This window comes from Manacus vitellinus, unplaced genomic scaffold (assembly GCF_001715985.3).
Source record: "Manacus vitellinus isolate BGI_N305 unplaced genomic scaffold, ASM171598v3 scaffold_35_pilon, whole genome shotgun sequence".
Taxonomy (NCBI): domain Eukaryota; kingdom Metazoa; phylum Chordata; class Aves; order Passeriformes; family Pipridae; genus Manacus; species Manacus vitellinus.
In genome coordinates, this window is record NW_021940498.1 from 2,467,959 (window position 1) to 2,487,265 (window position 19,307).

The 19,307-nt window shown below is 44.1% G+C and overlaps 1 protein-coding gene across 2 annotated transcripts in view; it reads right to left on the reverse strand.

The window, feature by feature from the left end:
- Nucleotides 1-728: 728 nt before the first annotated feature.
- CD247 (CD247 molecule) overlaps nucleotides 729-19,307 on the reverse strand; it is a 49,781-nt gene continuing 31,202 nt past the window's right edge. The window contains exons 2-8 of one of the 2 annotated variants that reach the window (XM_018077061.1): nucleotides 8,153-8,259; nucleotides 6,831-6,884; nucleotides 5,819-5,902; nucleotides 5,098-5,133; nucleotides 3,990-4,046; nucleotides 2,509-2,547; nucleotides 729-1,048 (exon numbers count right to left, since the gene is read on the reverse strand). In XM_018077061.1, the coding sequence (XP_017932550.1) occupies nucleotides 983-1,048; nucleotides 2,509-2,547; nucleotides 3,990-4,046; nucleotides 5,098-5,133; nucleotides 5,819-5,902; nucleotides 6,831-6,884; nucleotides 8,153-8,259 (443 nt within the window). In that variant the 3' untranslated portion in view covers nucleotides 729-982. Of the gene's footprint in view, nucleotides 1,049-2,508; nucleotides 2,551-3,989; nucleotides 4,047-5,097; nucleotides 5,134-5,818; nucleotides 5,903-6,830; nucleotides 6,885-8,152; nucleotides 8,260-19,307 lie in introns of both variants that reach the window. The other variant, XM_008927697.2, reaches the window with a different exon arrangement.

Here is a 19,307-nt window from a genome sequence, read left to right on the forward strand (position 1 = left end):
GAACGTGGCAGGTCACGAGCTCAGGCCCTTCTCACAGCTGTTCCCTGCACACACAGGGCTGCCACTGCCTTTATTAATTCATCAAAAGCACATTGCATTATTGACCTAGAACCTCTTTGGAATCACACCTGTATCTTTTAGAGGTAACCTGATGATAGACTGGTTTGGAAACTGGATTTACGTTGGCTTTTATACAGTTTCTGTTGCCCAGAAGTGATATATGGGAGTCCATTCTCCTTGTTTTCATTGTAACAGGGGCATCATCATCTGCCTTTTGAGAAGTCTCTCATGCAGATTACCTGGCTCATATTTAGCTCCAAGTGCTGGCTGAGTGGCAGTGCCATTGCTTGATCTTTTCTGGGAGCTCGGTGCTCATTTCTTCATGTTGAAATGTTGCCAGTCAGCCTCTGTCCTGCACTGCACTAACATCACGTGACTTTTTACAATTAAAGGGGAAAAAAAGTAATTTGGAGCAGTTTTTTAAAAACTGAAGCAGTTTTTTAAAGGCAAATTAAAAGCAAAAAGTGTCAGTCTTAAGATAAATACCACAGGAAATAACTACAGCCCTATCTTTACAAGTTGTTTAAATGAATGAAACAATAGTTACATGTCGTGATACCCCTGCAAGGCAAGGAAGAGCTGTGAAAACAGCTGTGTTTGTTAGAAGGTGTGGTCTGGTCCCACAACACAAACCTTACCAAAAAAAAAAAAAAAGAAAATCAGCCTAATAACCACTATTACTGGAAACAACTTTACAGATATGTACATTTTAATAGCAAAAGCTTGCAGTTGCATGATTCAGGAGGAAAGGGAGAAGGGACTGGACAACTCCAGACACGCTCCCTCTGTGCACCAACCAAAGCAGGTTATTGCACGGAGAAAACACACAGTGCTTGTGTGGGATGAAAAAGGCTTCTCCTCCTCTCCCCCCCAGAGCCTGTGGGCATCTCTCCTTCTTGCCCATCCCCTCTGTGGCTCCCACTTAGCGGGGGGGCAAAGCCTGCATTTGAAGAGCATCGTAAGTGTCCTTGGTGGCTGCACTGAGTCCCTAAAAAAGAGAAAAACAGGTGAGAGACGAGTTCTCCCTAAAATTTGCCTCAGTGCTGACTGGCCAGCCACAGGGCAGCAGGGGCTCCGTAGCATAATTCTAATTTTTTTTTCCCCTGCAGAGAAAATGAGTGATTCCACAGATTTTGTACAGTGCCAATAGCTACCTATCACTTGCCTAAAGGCAAGGTACATTTTGAATAACTCTTATGAACATATGACTACAGGAGCTCATCCTAACTGGTTATGAAGATCTTTAGAGTGCATTTTATTCGCATATTATTAAGACCTAACTGATGCTAGAGTGAAGTAGGGTAACAAAATGAAGACATCAAATCATGAACTTTGTTCTCTGGGCTTCTCTTTGATTTGGAAAGGAAGTCAGATGCAGCTCTAGGTAAGTAAGTTGGCAGCAGAGCTTCAGATGGCTGTGAACCCCGGGAAGCATCCCCTCATGGTCCCTCCTGCCACTCCAGGAATCCTTTGCCTGCCAGCCTGCTCTGGTGAGTCAGCTGTGACCTGTGTGTTACAGATCCCTGTGGCAGCCATGGGAACAGCTGCTCCAAGAGCAAGGCAGTAGAAGATGTAGCAGAGTTGCAGGTCAGCCCAGGAGCCTTCCAGAGCAGAGAGAACTGGGGCTTCCAACAGAGAGGATCTAGTGAGACACCTGGTGCCTGCTTGTAAAACTTCCAGCTACCCTTCACTTCCCTGCTATGAATATTTAGTGGTGTACTGAGAACACTGGGAGGTTGGTGCTGCTTATCAGGCTCCTGTGATATCTCAGTAGAGCTGGGCTTGAAGAAAGGTGCCTTTAGCTACAGAATCACCATGTTACAGGAAAGCTCCCTGGCATGTGCTGCAACCTGAAGAACTTTTTTATATGCATTGTATTTTTGTCATTTTGAGGCGTCAGTGGCAATGTACAGGCTTCTACAGAAAGTAAAATGCATTTTGGAACAGTTATACATGGTGACCCAGCTAAGGCCTCACTGAGGGACTCCTTGTCCTTTGTCAGGTGTGTGCAACACTGAACCCCCCCAGTGCACCAAGGGACTGGAGGTGCTGAGCAGCCTGTGCTCTGTGCTATAGTGAGGGGCCCTGAACCACTGATGCCTTGAGTTACAACAGCTGCTTGGCAACCTGAAGGTTTCCATTTAAGCAATAAACAGTTTGGAGGCAGAACTCTGCATCGTCTGCCACAGTCAAAACGTGCTTCTCCAAGATGTAGGGCCATGGAAATGGTTCCTACCAGGGCAGGAGGTGTATCTGGAATGTGCAGCCACTTATCAAAGTGCCATCAGTGTGGTCTTCGCCCTGAATCTCAGTAACTGCCCTCAGAAAGATGCTTTGAAAGCTCTGTTCCATCACATCCCACTGACAGTGCAGTTGGATATGTAACCACAGGCTACAATTAACCCATGAAGACAGATGAGGGGAGCAGCTGCTGGACGTGTTGCCTACCTGGTAGACACCTTCATTGCCTTTGCCTCGCCGCCTCTGCTGCTTTGGGAAAGAAAAACAAGCACAGATTAATGGGCGTTTTTCCTTATCATGCAAAAATAAAGAACCCCCTGACTTCCCCTGTCCTGTACTGAGGGTTGACAGCTGTGCTTGGCCTGGACCTGCTCTTCACAAAAGGGAAAACACCTGCTAAGTCTGGACCAGCCCAGACATGCTGCAAGGGCTCTGAAGGAGATAATAGGATTGGAAGTAAAAGGAAATTATTTTGGTTTGCTGACATATTTTCCTGTCATACTGTTACAGTGCTGCTATTCCTTTGATTAATTGGATGTATAGAGATTTGGAGGCATTCCTGTAGACACTGACTATTTAGTATTAGACTATCAAAAACATGTGGCAAGGAGTAGTGCCTGCTACAGTTACAATTGCAGCAACCTCTTAAATGATCATATATCTAGAATGGGACAGGGGTTTTGGTGTTCTCATCCCTCCAGGAACAGAAACATTCATAAAAACACAGTGCAACTTTATAGACCAATAGCTCATGAACAGAGCTTGACTATGGCAAAGGGGCATCAGAACATAAAAGGGGAGGGGATTAAATGTCAGTGTTACTTCAGCATTTCTCAGCACTAAACTTTGCTTTTAAATGCCCCTTTTTTCATGTTTCAGGAGGAAATGAAAGGTTATATATATATATATATGACATTTTGACATAATATAGAACCTCTGTAGGTCAGAGCAATTTTTCATGTTGCCATAAACAAGTGTCCCCAGATGGTTTGTTTTCAACACAAGCTCCCCTCCCCCAGCAGTTTGTGCACAGAGCAGTTTGTCCATTTGCTGTAGCTGGAGATACGACTGGTGTGTACCTTCCTAAATGTTTGAGAGGGGAGCAGGGGAGCTGGGGGAATGAGAATGTGTCCCCCATTCCTTATCTGAAGGCAGGCCCAAGGAGGAGCTCACACATGGTTTCCTGTGCCTGTAATGCCATCCAGGCTCCGCAGCCCATGGGGGGGGAACGGTGAACCTCCAGCTCCAAATTGCTCTGGAGGAACCTGCTCAGCTGCTGTGAGTTGCTGGGCCACAGACATTGCAGCACTTGACAACAGACACTCCTTCAGCTACTCCTCACCCATCTCAGGCCCTCTGCCCGCTCAGCCAGGGCAGCCAGCAGAGTTTTCTGTCCAAAAGTTGGAATGTTTTCTGCTGACGTTATCCAGGGCGCCTGGTGTTTGTAATGCCAGTGGGACAAAGCTGCCTGATCTCCACCTGGGTTTCTGGCTTCTCTAAGACCAGAGCTACGTGTCTGTCCTGCTGCTGCACTGAACTGGTTACTACAGGAAACAGCTCCCAGCTGTGCCTGTAAATGCTGTGCAACAAGGACACTGCCTCATGCAAGGGGCTGCTCCGTAAGGGAGTAGCAATGAAGGATTTTTCATACTGGGAAAAATTTCACCAGAAAGGAAAGTAAAACTCACCTCTCCCTTCATTCCGATTTCACTGTATGCCTCACCCATCTTGTCCTTCTGCAGTGCCTGCAAGCAGAGAGGGGGAAAGAGTCAGCTTGTTTCTAGAAAAGCCAAGCCAGCCCCTGGGTGACCACACTCCAAGCTTCTGTTTCTGGGGCTGCTTTGCCTTCAAAACTTCAGTCTGTTCCAGAGAAGAAGGGATAGCAGTGCAACTTGTCTGATGTGCATGTAAATAGATGCTGTATGTGATGAAATCTGTGTAGCATATCAATACCACCTCATCTCCAAACACCTGAATATATCTCTGCTCTCAGCCAAGTCATTTATCTAAATGAGTGCCAGACACTACAACCAAAGCTCCCCAAAGTAAAGCTTTAAGCAGCATTTGTTCAGGAGACAAACCCGACCATGAGCCTCAGGCCCAGAGAAAAGGGAATTCTTAACACTGCAGGGTGAAGATTAAGAAAAAGGATCTCTTCCTTTCTTCCTCCATCTGGGGAAGCAGTTCCCAAACACTTACAAACCAGCTGTGATTAGTGTTTGACTCAATAATGATGGAGGCCAGCCTTGGAAACGAGCTCATTTCTCAGCAAGAACACCCAGAAAGACCCGAGTTAAGACATGGTCATTAACATTAATGTATCAACCCTTTGGAGCACAGACCACCACATCTAGCTAAAGTCAAATCAATTAAAGAGCTTCCTAAGAGGTTCCTAAGCAGCCACTCTTAGATGCACTGGCACTTGGCCTTTGCCAGAGAGCAGTCACAGAGGCTGGAGAACAAGCACATAAAATACTGCAGCACTGATGACATGGGATAAAGCTTCGTTAGTCACTAATGGCTACCATGAAGGGATAAGCAGGTGTCGTGATCCAAATTCTTTTCCACATCTCCCCAGACAGTCAGTGTTTTTCTCTTATCACAGAGAAGAGAGCAGAAATTTTCTAGCCAAAAAAAAAAAAAAAAGGCTTGGGGGGGATTTGTTGTGTAAGAGGAGAAGTCTTTGAAAGCAGCTGTTAAATTTGAACCAAAGCTGAAACTGGGTAGAGGGGGAAAAGGTTTCCCATGAAACAGAAACTCCCTTTTCCAGCCACCCCTCCAGCGCTCTCTACTCACACTGTAGACAGTTTCCTGGGGATTCTTTCTTCTCTGCTGTAAAACAAAAGAAGAATGTTGCCCACAAGCTGCACCACCAGCATCCCCCTCCACTTTGTACGTGCCTGTGCATTTGCTCCATGGCACAGCCACGGCTCTGTGGACTTGCCCTGCCCATCACAGCTCATCTTGTACTCCCCCCACAAGGCTCTCTTCGGGCAACTTGTTCTCTGGAAAACTGATTTCCTTTTAATAATTGGTAAAACTTAGTTCTTCTCTGCTCAGTCCCTGCCGCTGTCACCTGCGGGCAAGCCCTTACACGCTGATGCAGGAGGTTTTTCCCTCCCTTTTCCTTTGAAAGTGACGGGCTCTGCAGCAGAAACGATTGTTTGGGCCACTGCTCCACTTTGTGGGCGCTTGTTTGGCAGCAGCACATGCAGCGAGCTCCGGTGGAACACCCACTGCTGCCTCGCCTGCTCCGCATCCGCCCCGGGCTGGGTGTCACTTCCTACCCCGGCTGGCTGCAAAAGCTCTCAGCAAAGTGCCGGGGGGGGGCAGAGACCAAAGGGCAGGGGGAGGTTTGCTCCTCTCCCCCCGCGCTGCCAACTCCCCAGTTACGACGCGGATCGTGTCGTTCCCTCTCCAGGAAGGCACTTGTGCCTGCGCGTCTGAGCCGCGGTTACACGCGAGATGGAAGGCACCAGATTAGAGGGAAGAAGGGGCACGTGTGGGCGGAGGTTACCTGGTGTCTCCCGCCCAGCTCAGGGTCTGCACCTCGCTTCGCCCCCAGAACGTCGTAGTCGTCTCGGTGCCCACGAGTCAGCTTCTGAAACAAGAAAGCAAGAAGCTCGTTATCGTGGACGTGATAACGAGGTAATAGATCTCGACTTAACACAGGAAAGAAAGGGAACCCAGCTTGGTTCACAAGTACTGTAACTGAGCTAGAAATTAATTTTACTCCTTATTGCAACTGTCAACAAAAATATCTACAACTAAGCAATGGAAATGACAAACAGTGGTCTGTGCAGCACAAAACTACAAGCTGCTGCATCAAGAACCTTTCTTAAGTAAAAATGAGTTGAAAATCAGAGATTGTGAGGAGGAGGGACTGACTTTCCTGCTTTCTCTGCCACTGGAGAGTGAAGATCCCTGAGCTTTGTTTTTCTTGCAGAGCAGTTCATCTAAATCTTCATCAAGAAGCTGCAGGAATTTTATGGCCAACACAATTCTCAGCTGGGAACGGTTACCTTAGAGCAGGGCAAAGGAGGGATTTCAAGTCAGCATAACACAGCTGACAGAGTGCTACTCAAAAGGTGACAGGCTACACTTAAACTGAAAAATATTGCATTGGTGTTCATACATTACACAGTTAAACAGAACTCTCAGCAGGATGTGGCTATGGCCAAAAGCCTGAGAAAAAAAAAATTAAAATCAAAAGACAACTAGACATAGCAAAACTAGCTAGAGTTTAATGCTGCCATGAGTGAGCAATTTAATTAGGAAAGACAGGCAGGATCTTAGCTCTGTCCTCTTTCAAGTCAGGAACATACAGCCCAAATAACCATCTACCATCTGGCCAGATTGGTGACAGTAGAAACTACCCCTGTGAGGTTTTATCTTTCTTCTTGTATAGCCTACTCTTTAACTGGATCATCCAAAGTTTTTCTAACCTACAGGCAACTCACTATTTTATAAGTGCCCAAAAAGGTCTATCTGGGTAACAGATTTAGAAACGAAGACCAGCAGTTACTTACATTGTATGTGTCATCCTGGCCTGGTCTCAGCTGTGGTTCAGAGGCCTGTCTAAGCTGGAAGAGAGACCAAACCATGAGCAGAGAGACAGTGGCTCCCTTCAGTCCTTTCATTCCCTCTCTCCTACAAGTTACTCTCATCAGAAACAGGGCAACCCTATGGCACTGATGGGGCTACAGGCAGTACAAGCCACTGCTGCACTGGCACTTTTATCCCCACACCAGGTTGCTCTCAGCAGTCAAGTCATTTTACTTGCACATAACACCAGTTCGCAGCTCAAGACACCTGGGTTTGTTCCCTGCACTCCCCCCCTCAGATTTTGTATCTCCATTCTGTTCCTGCCACGGTCCTGTGCCATCAAAAGTAGCTCCCCCAGGCTATAAAATCATGGCTGCAGCCTGTGTTAAGGAAAATTGGGTATCTGGGGTTGCTGCCGAGCATAAGCGCTCCCGGCACCCAAGTCCTCCAGCAAAAGTGCTGCCTGCAAAGTTCCTGGTGTTCTGCTGTGCTCCCCTCAGGAGCAGCACCTGTGGTGCCACCGCAGTGGCATGAGTGGTGACTAACTAGTGGGTAAAGGATTTCCCTTCTGTAGCTACTCTGGTTCAGCTGCTCACACTATTTATGGTAAAAAGGGGCAGTTTTAGGTCACTGAGAGCAGCTACTCTGTGTTCTAGTCTTTTTTTAAAAACCCATCCAACTACATTCTGTGTTGCTTTAGCCTTCTTGAGTTATTATCACGTGTTAAATTTTTATTAAAAGTAATTCTCTAGCTGTGTTTACATTCGGGCGTAGAATCGTGTTTGTGGCAATTACAAACTCCTCTCCCGTGGTTGTTTGGGTTATATCATCTGCATCATCATGCTCATACTATCAAAGATGTCTGAATTATTGAGACATTTTAATACATCCTTCACAAGCTTGTCATCTATCCTGAACTTTCTGTATATCCCTTTTCAGTGACAAAGCAGCAGAAAATATCCACATCGCACTTGATCAGGCATTTCCAAGAACAATATCCAGAACCTCTGATGGCATCTATAACTGTAGCATCAAAACACTCTCATATACTCTTCCTCTCCGTTCATGAACCTTTGGAAAGAGCTTTCCCCAGGTTGCTCAAGTTAAAAACAAACAAACAAACAAACAAACAAAAACCAAATCAAAACAAACAAACAAAAAACCAAAACAAAAAAAAAAAGGGAGAGAGAAAATAAAATAATAAAAATGTCTCATTCTAAGAGACTTGCTTGCTCTCCACTCCCACTTTCCAGACCAGCCCAACTAGTTTGCACCAGCAGAGCCATCTGTGTTTGGTCAGACTGACCTTGGCTTTCACAAACAGCGCTGTCATGACGACTGCGTAGAGGAAGAGGAATCCATCCAGTAAGTAGCAGAGTCTGGGATCTGTCAGTCCAAGAACCGATGTAGCATCTGTACAAAAACATCAGATACATCAACAAACAAGGCCGTTGGTACCACTGGGTGCTTGAAGGCATAAATGTGGTAGTGCTGCATAGCTCTACTTGAAAAAGTAACCAATATGAGGGCAAATGTCCCTTTGCAAAGGAGATGGAATTCAGAATATAAGAATCCCGGGATTAATCAGGTAGAAAAGGACCACGGGAAGTCCAACCCTCTCTCTAAACAGGGTGAGTTAGACCAAGGATTGCTAACACTGCAGTTACTGCAAGAAAGCCTCACACAGAGCATCTATTTTCTGGTTTCTTTTGTATTTCTGAAAAGAATCTCCTGCAGGGATTCATTACTGCTTGGGGATTCCTTTATCAACTAACTCTTGAGTGTGTGTGAGAAAACACATCTGTTTGGAAAAAAGTTTTAGGGAAGAGCTTCTTAGGAAAAAAGGTTTGTGTTAAATGTAAAGAGAGATTGACACTATTGTATTCAGTGGGAGACTCAGGCTGAAATCACTACTCTGCTTTATTTAGATCTCCTACTACCCTAATTGAGATCTTGATGTTCATTTACTCGTCCATGTTGCATATATTTATATGTCAAAACAGTAACACTGTTGGGTTTTAGCAGCTAAAACTGATGAAACTGCCCCTGTATCAGTTTGTAAACACGTAGCAAATTCACAAAGTATAGTTAAAAAAATCAAAGCCTAACTAACTATAGATCCAATATGCAGCTCAGGGTCCGTCCCCAAAAGGAAAAGCTGTTATTAAAAAAAAAAATAAAATTACTTAGTAATTAATCTGAGTCGTGCTTTTTGCAAAAAATTCAAGGGAGTTAAAAAGAGAAAGACAAAAATGATCAATAGCCTGTGAAGCCCTTTGATGAAGATAAATTGAAAAGAACAGGTGTGATTCATCTCCTTCCTAAGGTGAACAAAGCGTGGCAATTCTTATTAACCACAGGTGATGGAGGGTAGTTGAACTACCCAGTGCTGAGTTACTCCAGTGCTCCATTCCACAGGCTGGGATTTCTCCCCAGCCCTTCGGGTCACCCTGATGGCTCCTTTAGAGGGAATTTACAGGTGACATTCAGGTGTCACACACACACACCACCACGAGGAAAGTCTCCTTAGCAGAGATATAGTTAGTGGTGGTGGCCTGTTGCACTGCTCAAGTTTGCTTGTATTAACTAGGAGTTCACATTCATTTTTTTTAAACAAATCCATGGAAATAGGATTAAATTCCTAGATGGTTTCTCTTCTCCCCACCTCTTTTTCTATTATTTAAAAAATATAGTTCGTAGCACTTTGTAAACAATTTCTTCAGGATTATAGAATTTCACATACATGGGACAAATAAAGACAGAGAGATTAAGTTATTTGCCCAACATTGTATGTTAAACCAACAAACAAGCTGAGGTGAACTTCCCAGAGTTTTTCTTCACAGGGCAATATTTTACACCAGAGTTGGTTCGACATAAAATCAGTCTGAATTGCATTTGACTTGGTAGGTAAAATTCAGCATTAGGGAATACAGCTCTGCAGCACCCAGAGGCAATTTGTTTCTAGCAGTAATTCAGCTGCTTTTCCATAGTGCAGCAGTCTGCCCAGTGTTCCCTGGCCTTGAGCTGGATGTGTCCAGAACACTTCCAGGGATGGTTCCTCCTCCCTTGGGAACCTGTTCCAATGCTTAACCACCCTTTCAGTGAAGAAATTTTTCCTAATATCCAACCTGAATCTTCCCTGGCACAACTTGAAGCTACTTCCCCTCGCCCTATCTGTTAGTTCGTGTCATTTCTTTCCTTAATATGTTTAACTTCTGCATTCTTTAAAAGAAAAAGAAAAAAAAAAGAAGAAAGAAAAGTACAGAGCACTTTCTAAACAATAAACTTTGAAACAGGTTTCTGGAGTAGAAAGTGAGAGAGAAAAAGACAGAAGATACAAAGCCTGTTGAAACAAAGGTCTAAGAGAGATAGGAAGCATAGTGAACAAGTAGCAGTTAAAGCAGTGAACATCCATTCATGTAAACAGGACCAGTTTGGGTTTTTAAATAGCTAGAGGAGAGGTTACTGCTTATCCAGTATTTGCACAACATGCACAAACAGGTCTCTTAGGCACCACCAAAATGTATGTTCTGTCTCTCATCAGCCCTAAGCCGTGGCTTGAGGGGCTGAGGCCAAGGCTGCAGCACTGCAAGGGATTGGAGCTGGGCAGAGCCAAACCTGCCAGGCTGGAGGGAGCAGTCACACTCAGATGCCTCACACAGAGCAAAGCACAAATCATAAACATTTCACTTTTTTAACCTCACAGATTACCCAGTGCCTACTGGAAGTTGCACAGCATCTTTCCAATAGTAACATATCAGTGTTTTACCAGTCCAAATTTCAGCAGTCCGGTGAAATGCAGAAGGGTTTTAAAGCAAGATGTCTAAATATAGGCACAGAGCAGGGCTTGTGTCAGGTCACAGGCTGGAAAGGAATGGGAACCTTGCATGGGAAATGATGACAAATTACTGCTTAAAAGTATCTCAGTCAAACAGCATCTCTGTCTCCTGATATCTGAAAGCAGCAGAGGCACAAGTTGATTCCCAGGTGAACAAACACACAAGGGCTCAAAGATGAGGTCACTTGGTCAAGGGGGAAGGAAAAATGATTAGAAAGGTTGCATTTACTCTTGCTCGCCACGTGCTCCTCTGCAAGGAGCTGCACAGTTATAGTGCCTGTTACATGGCAGGGATGACATTTACTGGGAGACCTGGGAGACCATGTGGATGTTAAGGACAAACAGAAATAAACTTATGCAACTTAAACTTACAGCATTTGGTAATTACTTTTTTTTTTTTTTTTTTAGGAGTCTGTGCAGGAGAAGCTCTGGAAAGCTTTGTACAGAGAGCTGACACAGCCTGCGTAGGGATATGCAGAGCCGTGGCAGATGAGATGGCAGGAAAGGAGATGGAGTCAATAAGTGGAGCTGCATTTCATGACCAGGTTGCCAGCCCTTCTCAATCCCAATTGCCTGCCAGTACATCTGGAATTCCTTCACGAGCTGTGCTTCTGCTGCTGAGAAGTTTCTTCCCAACATTTCCTCCTTCCAAAGCTTGGACTTCTGCTCCCCTCCTCTTCTCTGCTCCCACCCAGCAATGTAACCCTGCTCTCCCCTGTGCCCAGGCACTCTCTGCTGCCACTTTAGGTCCCTGCACTCACATATCTGGACCCCAGGCTGGCATCTCCCTCATCCTGCTCCATACTCACACCTCTAAAGCAGCTCTGCCAGCACCTCTGCAACAACTCTCTGCGGCCTTCTACTTTTTAAAGTACAGCGGGGTGGGGAGAAAAGAAAAGGTCATTCAGACCGAGTGCTGCTGACAAGAAGGTAAGAAAAAACCCTCCAGCAAGACCCCAGCAGCAGCCCTATGAGCCGAAGGAGAGGAAGCCCTGGGGCCGGGGAGGGAGGCCGTGCTGCGGGCGCTCGCCTCGAGAGCCCTCGGTGGCAGCTCGCCCGGCGCTGTGGTTTCAGAGAGCAGCTTCAGCCCCCCAGCTCAGGCCCAGCAACAGCCTTCCTGCACGTGGCCCTGGGTTTGTCTCCAGCCACCTGCCCACCTGCTGCCTGCCTGCACTGCCGGCAGCCCCCTGCTCCAGACCGGGACAGAGCTGGGGAGTCCCAACACCCCCATCCAGGCACATCCACGCTGCTCCTCCACGTGCAGGCAGGGAGGCTGCACACCAAAGCTGCCCCTCACTGCTGGCTCAGTGCGTGGGGTTCACCCCGAAGTGAATCACTGAAACATGGCCTGGACCCTTGAAACATGCCAGCACATTCCTTTTTAATAGGATTTTCCTCTTCTGACGTTTTTAGTGCGCATCTGGATTGAGTTAGACCATGGTTCCTGGTAATAGTTTAAGAAATACAGACCGTAAAAGCTGAGCTACTTGTAAATCCAGATTAAATCTGTCCACCATAAAATTTTCTCTCTCCCATGGCCCTCATTAAGTGATTCATTTAAGAGTTTTACTTTTAGGGGTTACCAAAATTCAGTAACATGGCTATAAATGAAGCGTTTTATCTTCCCCAAAACTGAGTTTCTCAGTAAAGCCCGTGAAAACCAATCCCAGCACAAGAAATTTATTGATGCAGCTGTGGTTTCATTCAAAGGCAGATCCTGCAGTGCCTTCTCCCAACAACCAAGAGCTCCCACAGCTACATGCCAGGGCAAAGCAGGCAGCATTTCTCTGATGCCACCATCAGACAGCCCAGCCCAAATGTCTGAAAGTTAGACATCTAAAATTTGGAAGATAATCCTGTTCATAAGGAATGTAGCTATCCTGGGGTTTATTTATATATTTCTATGGTTTTTTACTTGTAGATATAAATAACAAACAAAACTGGGACACTCCAAGACTGGAGAAGCAGAGGCCAAATCCTCCTTCACTCGCGGAAGGAAGAGGCTCCTCCACCATTGTTTGGGCACACTGATGGAAAAATCTGAGCAAAAACAACTGAGGGAAGAAAAAACCTGGATTACACCAGGCATGGTGTATTAACAGCTCTGATGTCCGTGATAGTCATGAGAAATAAGTGAATGGAAAGGTGTCCCTTGCATCAAACCCAGTGTGTGGAGTCAGGAGGCTCCTCACTTCATGCAGGGACAAAAGATAGTTCTGCTGATCATTAAATTATATTAAGATTACAGGGTCAAATAAGACTTTGAGCTTAAAACTTCTCCACTACCATATCTGCAAAACCAAGACACCCAAGGAAATGCAGCAGGAAGATACAACAACTCCACCACAGCAAAATGGCATTGAACTTGCTGCCTGAAAAAATGTCCAGCCACTTGCTTTTTCAAAAAAAAGCTAAAAACTATTTACACTGCTGGAGAGGTTTTGGGGTTTTTTTCCCCTCGCCACCAGTTCCTTTAGTGCTGAGGAAAACTCTTGTATTCGTCATCAATACCCCATCACATATTTATGAAACACAACGTGGCCCAAAGCAGAGCTCGTGCCCATGAAATTCAGAATTAGCGTTTGTTGTCCTCAGATTTAAATCCAAGGAGGAAGCTGCTGATATGATTGGGAATCAGGTTACAATACCAGATGTCAGGCAGCCTGAATGATGACATTTTTTTATGTTCTGGGTCATTAGCTTCCACTTTTTTACACCAATGAATGTTAGCGCTATGGAAAGTCAAGTTAAGATGCTTTAGGATTCTTGTGAGCCCTTCATACTCCTACTAGGATCCCTTTTGGGGAGGTGCTACTACAAAATTTAAATAATCCAAGTTTCCTTCTGGTTTATTTGGGAAGAAACAGATTTAAAAAAAGGAAAATATTATAATGCCACAAAGGACCAAATATTGGTGTCCCTGCCTGTGGCAGGGTGGTTAGAACTAGGTGATCTTTACGGTCCCTTCCAACCGAAACTATTCTATGATTCTATGGTTTTCTAGCACATCATGGAATAAAGACTCCAATAAATAAAGTCTGGGGTACTGTAACAGGAACAAGACAGGTATATCTCCAACAGCTGTTTGATTTGTGGGAAGAGGAATCAATGTGTGCAGAAAACAACAATAAATGATCTACCTTTTGAACCTGAAGATGAAGAAGATTAACTTTGAGTATATAATTAAATAAGGCAATTTTTTACCCTCCAAATCCTTCCAGAGCCTCCTCAGAAACAGAAAGGAGGGGAGTGCCTTGCTCATCTCTGGAAGGGGACTCCTTCCTTCATCAAAACAGTCAGTCATTCTCAGAATAAGCAACTGCTTTCACTTCTCAGTTTAGCAAGAACTTGGTGCAGAGGGCTTTCCTGAAGCAAACCTGCTGTTGCCTCCTAGAGACAGCAAACCATGTGCAGGGCGACTGCAGGACCTGGATATCACCAAACTTGGGTGACAGATGCCACCTGTGCAGCTCTGTCAGCTTTTGGAGGGGTGTTAGATCAGACACATGTGCTTTTACAAACCCATCTTCATCAGGGATAGCAAAAGTTTAATCTAGTTAATACAAAAGGTGTTCCCTGCTGTAAATTTTCTGTTGTCTAATCCAGTCTGGTGTTAAGTGTACAAAAAGGCAAGAGTTATTATTCAAATGGTTGTTTCTAGGTCAACTTAGCCCTTCCCTTCCCCTGCCAAGTGTGTCTCACAGCAGTAACTCACCCCAGACTGATTTACTACCGGGTGGCCTTTTCATGTTTAGCTTCTACAACCCAATGCATGTGATGGAGGACTACTTAGAACAATTCAGCCCACAGATCTCACTGGGAATCCCAGAGAGACTACACGCTGCAAGGCTGAAGAGACACTAAGTCGGACATGAGATGCTGTTGATCACAATCAGATGTGTTTCTCTGTTCAGTGAGCACTTCACAGGCAGTGGCAGACGTTTGTCTAAGCACTTTCTATTAGCACTTTTAAGTCAGACTTTTACAGAAAGCAGTGGAAAATAGGGTTATGCTAAACAGCTTGCAGCTACCTCACTGCCAATGGCCCCAGTAATCAAATACACTGATAAAGTGAAGAACAATTCCCGACCAGGAGATTTATAAGGCAACCCCACACCCTTTCATCCCAGTTTCAGACTTCCAAAAGTCATTAAGCTTATGCTGTCTATCATTATTGGGGGGAAATGGCTTTCTAATTGGCTTTCTAATGGGTAGTAAAGTAGTAGAAATATCCCTGCACAAAATATTCCGAGTCTGCCAGACGTATCAGTGTGTTTTCTTCTTGTCTCAGTGTCAGTGAAGGGAGGGACTACTTTGATTTCACAGCTCTTGTCAAACTAAGTGTAGAGATGCACAAACCCAACAAGAGCCTTAACAGGGCTGTTTTGTCTCAGATTGAGCTGAATTGCCACTCCCTTGATTCACTGCAGGCAGAGGAGAAAGGTAAAATATCCATCACAACAATGCAAGCTAAGGGTGGAGGTGCTGGAGTGCTGGAGGGAGAATTGCAGCTACAAGGCTATTTACAGGGAAAAGTCAGCCCATGAGCAATTCCTTCCCTTGCAGCCAACATGGACCAAAGCTGGGACAATTACAGGAACTATCCCTGATGGATGGTGAAAGCCATGACTGTACACTCATGACAGCTAACCCTCCTGGAATGGAACCAGCTTTCCTTTCCTTTCTCCAGGATCAATTCCCACCTAAACTTGCTGATAGCACCAAATCTAACTGGTGCCAAAAGAGCCAGAGTCAGAAAGGGCACCAAACCCCAATGCTGAAAGCCATCCTCTTTTTTAGGTTAAGCCTTATAGGAACATTTTTCGAAACCAGTGTCATCCGAGGATTGCAACCTATTCCTCATCTAATGTTTTTCAGCAGATAAATATCTTGACTGAATCTTAAGGAAGACAGACACATGAAAAGCTATGGAAAGGCTGCAAGATTTACATCAGTTCATCCAGCAGGACAAGTGGGAGCTGCCTGTCCTAAGACCTGCAAAGCCTCAAGGTGTTTCTGTTGCAGTCCCTGCACAGACACCCACTTGCAAGAGGGCTTCTGAGGGTGAAGAAATTATTAGTGAAGCTGGGTGTCGAGTAGAGAAATAGTTAAATCATCTACAGAGGCAGTGGCAGCCTCAGGTTATGAAGCAGGAAGGAGGTTATACCGACCCCAACGGCTGGGGCTCTAAACCTTGTAGTAGCTACACACATCAGGGAGGCAGAGGTTTAGGAGCAGAACCCTGCTGCTGACCCACTTAGTGGAGAGCTGTGCATGTCATGTCGTGCCTCTGGTAGAAGATGCACAGACAAAAAAAAAAACCCTGTGCAACAGCAGTTACGTACTGAGGGAAGAGAAAGGTTGGTTAAGGGTTTGGTTTGGTATTGATTCCCTGCATATTCTGTTTGCAGCGTTGCTCACCAAAGCTTGGCCACAATGGTAAGAATTTGGGGGAATATTCCACTCTGAACACGGAGCATTTCACAGGCCCCGATGGGCGACCTATCACAAAATGGGAATATCACAACAAACCTTCTCTGGGTCCTCGACGGAGTCCTTCGGCGAAGGGTCTCAGAACAAACTCTAACTCCACGAGTTTAACTCTAACTCATGATTTCCACTTGGGAAAAGAAAGAATTGCTTCTTCCACCTCCAAAATGTTCTTCCTCTGGTTTGGGAGCGTTCACATTTTCACAGCATGTAGCAGTTACACAGCTAAAATTTTACAGCAGAGTAAAACACCGCTAAAGAGAACAGGCTTCGATCATGGACCTGCAAGTGGGGCACAGGGACATGGCTTTATTTGTCCCCATTAACACCTCACTACTGAGGCCTGTGCTCCTCTGTCAAGTGATAAAACTGTGTCTGGCACACCTCCATCACTGCATTTTATTACAAGCCACCGGAGGGTTTACACTCAGTTTTAGAAAACCATCTCAGATGACATTACAGGATAAGGCAGGGGGACAAAAAAGCTATATTCTGAAACATACCTTCTCATACATAGGTAGGAAATGGCAAATAGGAAGGGTGTATATATAGATTTTGACTAAATTAAAGGTTGTTAAAAAGCAATACATTCCTGTGTGGGGTGGGGGAAATAGGAGGAAAGAATTTCCTTATCATTGATGACTTTATGCAATACCTTTATTTCACCTGTTAACTGTCAAAAGTATCAAAGTGCTCTCAAAACCTCAGATTCTAGAAGCTAGTACCTTCTTAATTGTTTCTCCATGGAGTCAGACTTGTGGGAAAAAAAAAAACCAAACAAAAAAAAAAAAACCAAACAAGAAAAAAGACCCCAATCTCTCAACAGGAAGAAAATTTCCTGTATATTTGCAATATGAGTTCAAACCATCCTATGTCAGTGTTTGCAACTGAGACGAAACAATTCTGATTTACTCATATTTACACTGCATGCAACTAATATTAAAATTTAACAAGTTAATTCCAGTGATCAATATATACACAGTATATGTAGTATACAATACTACTGGAAACTTGGAAACTCATGGGCTATCACAAATGATTTAAACTAATTTCATCCACAGCACTAATTTTATCCTGTTGTTTTTTCTTCTGCATTTTTCATTAAATTATTCTCCAGAAACTGTGCACACAGAAGTCCCACTTTGTTGCTTATGACTGGATTTAGTTTAGTTTTGTTTCCCTGGAGGAATGTCATAGCTATTTCAGAGGATTCAGAATTCCTTGTATTTATTCTTCACATCTTAATGTAGACAAGTAGCTCCCAGCCACTTACCAGATATAGTTTAGAGAACAATTCTGTTCATATCTTCAAGTTTTAGAGCACCTACCTGAAGCAGCCACTTAAGATGGTGTATTATGTTGTCTCTGATTTTTCTCACTCAGACTAACTTTGTAAGTGTAGCATCATGCACTGCACCATCCCTGCACTCATCGAATTGCTTGTCAATCTCATAAAACATGTTCCTTTTAAGGTATTTAATGCTGCTTCTAAAATGGATGAAAATTCTGAAATTATGTTTACTTTAAACACCCCCTCTCTCCCCACAAAAAGCCGTATCGGGAAGCCTCTGAGATGTGCAGGGAGATAAAAAGGCTGCGTGGAAACTGTGTTTGTTTTCTTTCTATGTGTGGCTGAGATGGAGTTAGAATGCAAAGGAAATTTATATGAGTTCCATTTTTCATAGCAGTGGGAGCTTAGGTAAGCTTTATTCAAAGCACAGTGTTGGAAAGCGCAGTCACAGAACTGTTGGATTGTGTGAAAAATTGCCGAGTGATCAAATGCCCACAGAAAATAAATTTTCTCCTAAATGTGAAAAGGATCCTTAGCATTTCATTTATTCTTGCTGTGTACTCTCTATGAAAAATCTTTCTTCTATCTGTTACAATTTCTTCTCGCCACAGAACCATTTATTGTGTTTTGTACTCCCTAAAAACACGTAACACAAAAGCTGGGCTGCCCATGGGCTTGTATAGAGCAAAACACTGTCCTCCCTCAACACAAATACTTTTCTGAGATTAGCTTTGATTAATCCATAATTCATTCACATCTGGACTTTGTGTGTATTCCTAATATGATAAAGGGGAGGAGGGAAGGTACTAGGGACAAATATTACTTCAGGGTGCCTCATTTGTGCCTCCAGGAGTTTCATGTATATGCAAGCCTGGAATTAATCCCATTAAGCAAAGTGTCATCCCATAAAATTAGCCATCAGATGTGCATTAATTATTTCAATCTACCTCCTTGAAAGCTGTTGGGAGAAGTTGCCCCGTTTTTTACAGGCAAAAAAAGTAGAGCTATTCAAACTGACAGCACTCAAGAGGGTTATATTGAGGTTTATCGCATCCAAACAGAGGAATAAACACAAGTGAGTGTAAATAAATGTCCTGGTTCTCTTCCTACTAAAGACCAGATTTAGTAGTGGGGTGAATTCATTCTCCACACCATTGATTTCAAGAGAAGAGAGCACAGTCCCTTTAGTAAGAATAGGTTTAGCCCCAGACACACATCCGCCTTCAAGGACGCACAAGAAACAGGGAGTGATAGTCAATAATTAAAAGGTAGATGCAAATGTGTTTTTCTAATACTGTGACAAACTGAAGTTTGGTGAGTATGATGCTACAGTATTTTTTTCTGGAAAATAAAACTTTTCATTACTCTTTAGATTCATTGTATTCTAACCCTGCTTTTAGAGTAACTTGTCAGTTTGTTCTCCTGCAATTCATTTTCAGGTGCCTACACACCACGGGTCAGCAAAAAAATCAGTTGCCTCCCAACCCTTCAATTTAAACAGCATTATTTTTCTAGAAATACATCCCAAAGTTGCATTTTTATTTTATCAACGAAAATTAGCAATGGTTTACTCCAAGTCCATTGCAAGAGCTACATTAGAATGATTTACTACAGGGCAAAAAAGTCGGGAAGGACCAGATGGTTCAGCTCATTGCACAGGACCAAATATATCTACTTAACTCTCCAAACATTTTCTCTGAAGAAGGGCACAGGACATGCACAAAACACAAAGGTCTAAGGGAAAAGACCATGTGCATTAAGCAAGAGAATTTTGGCTTTGTAACCTGCTCTACTAGATACTGCTGAGAATGTAAAACTGATTCACAAAACACGACGGATGAA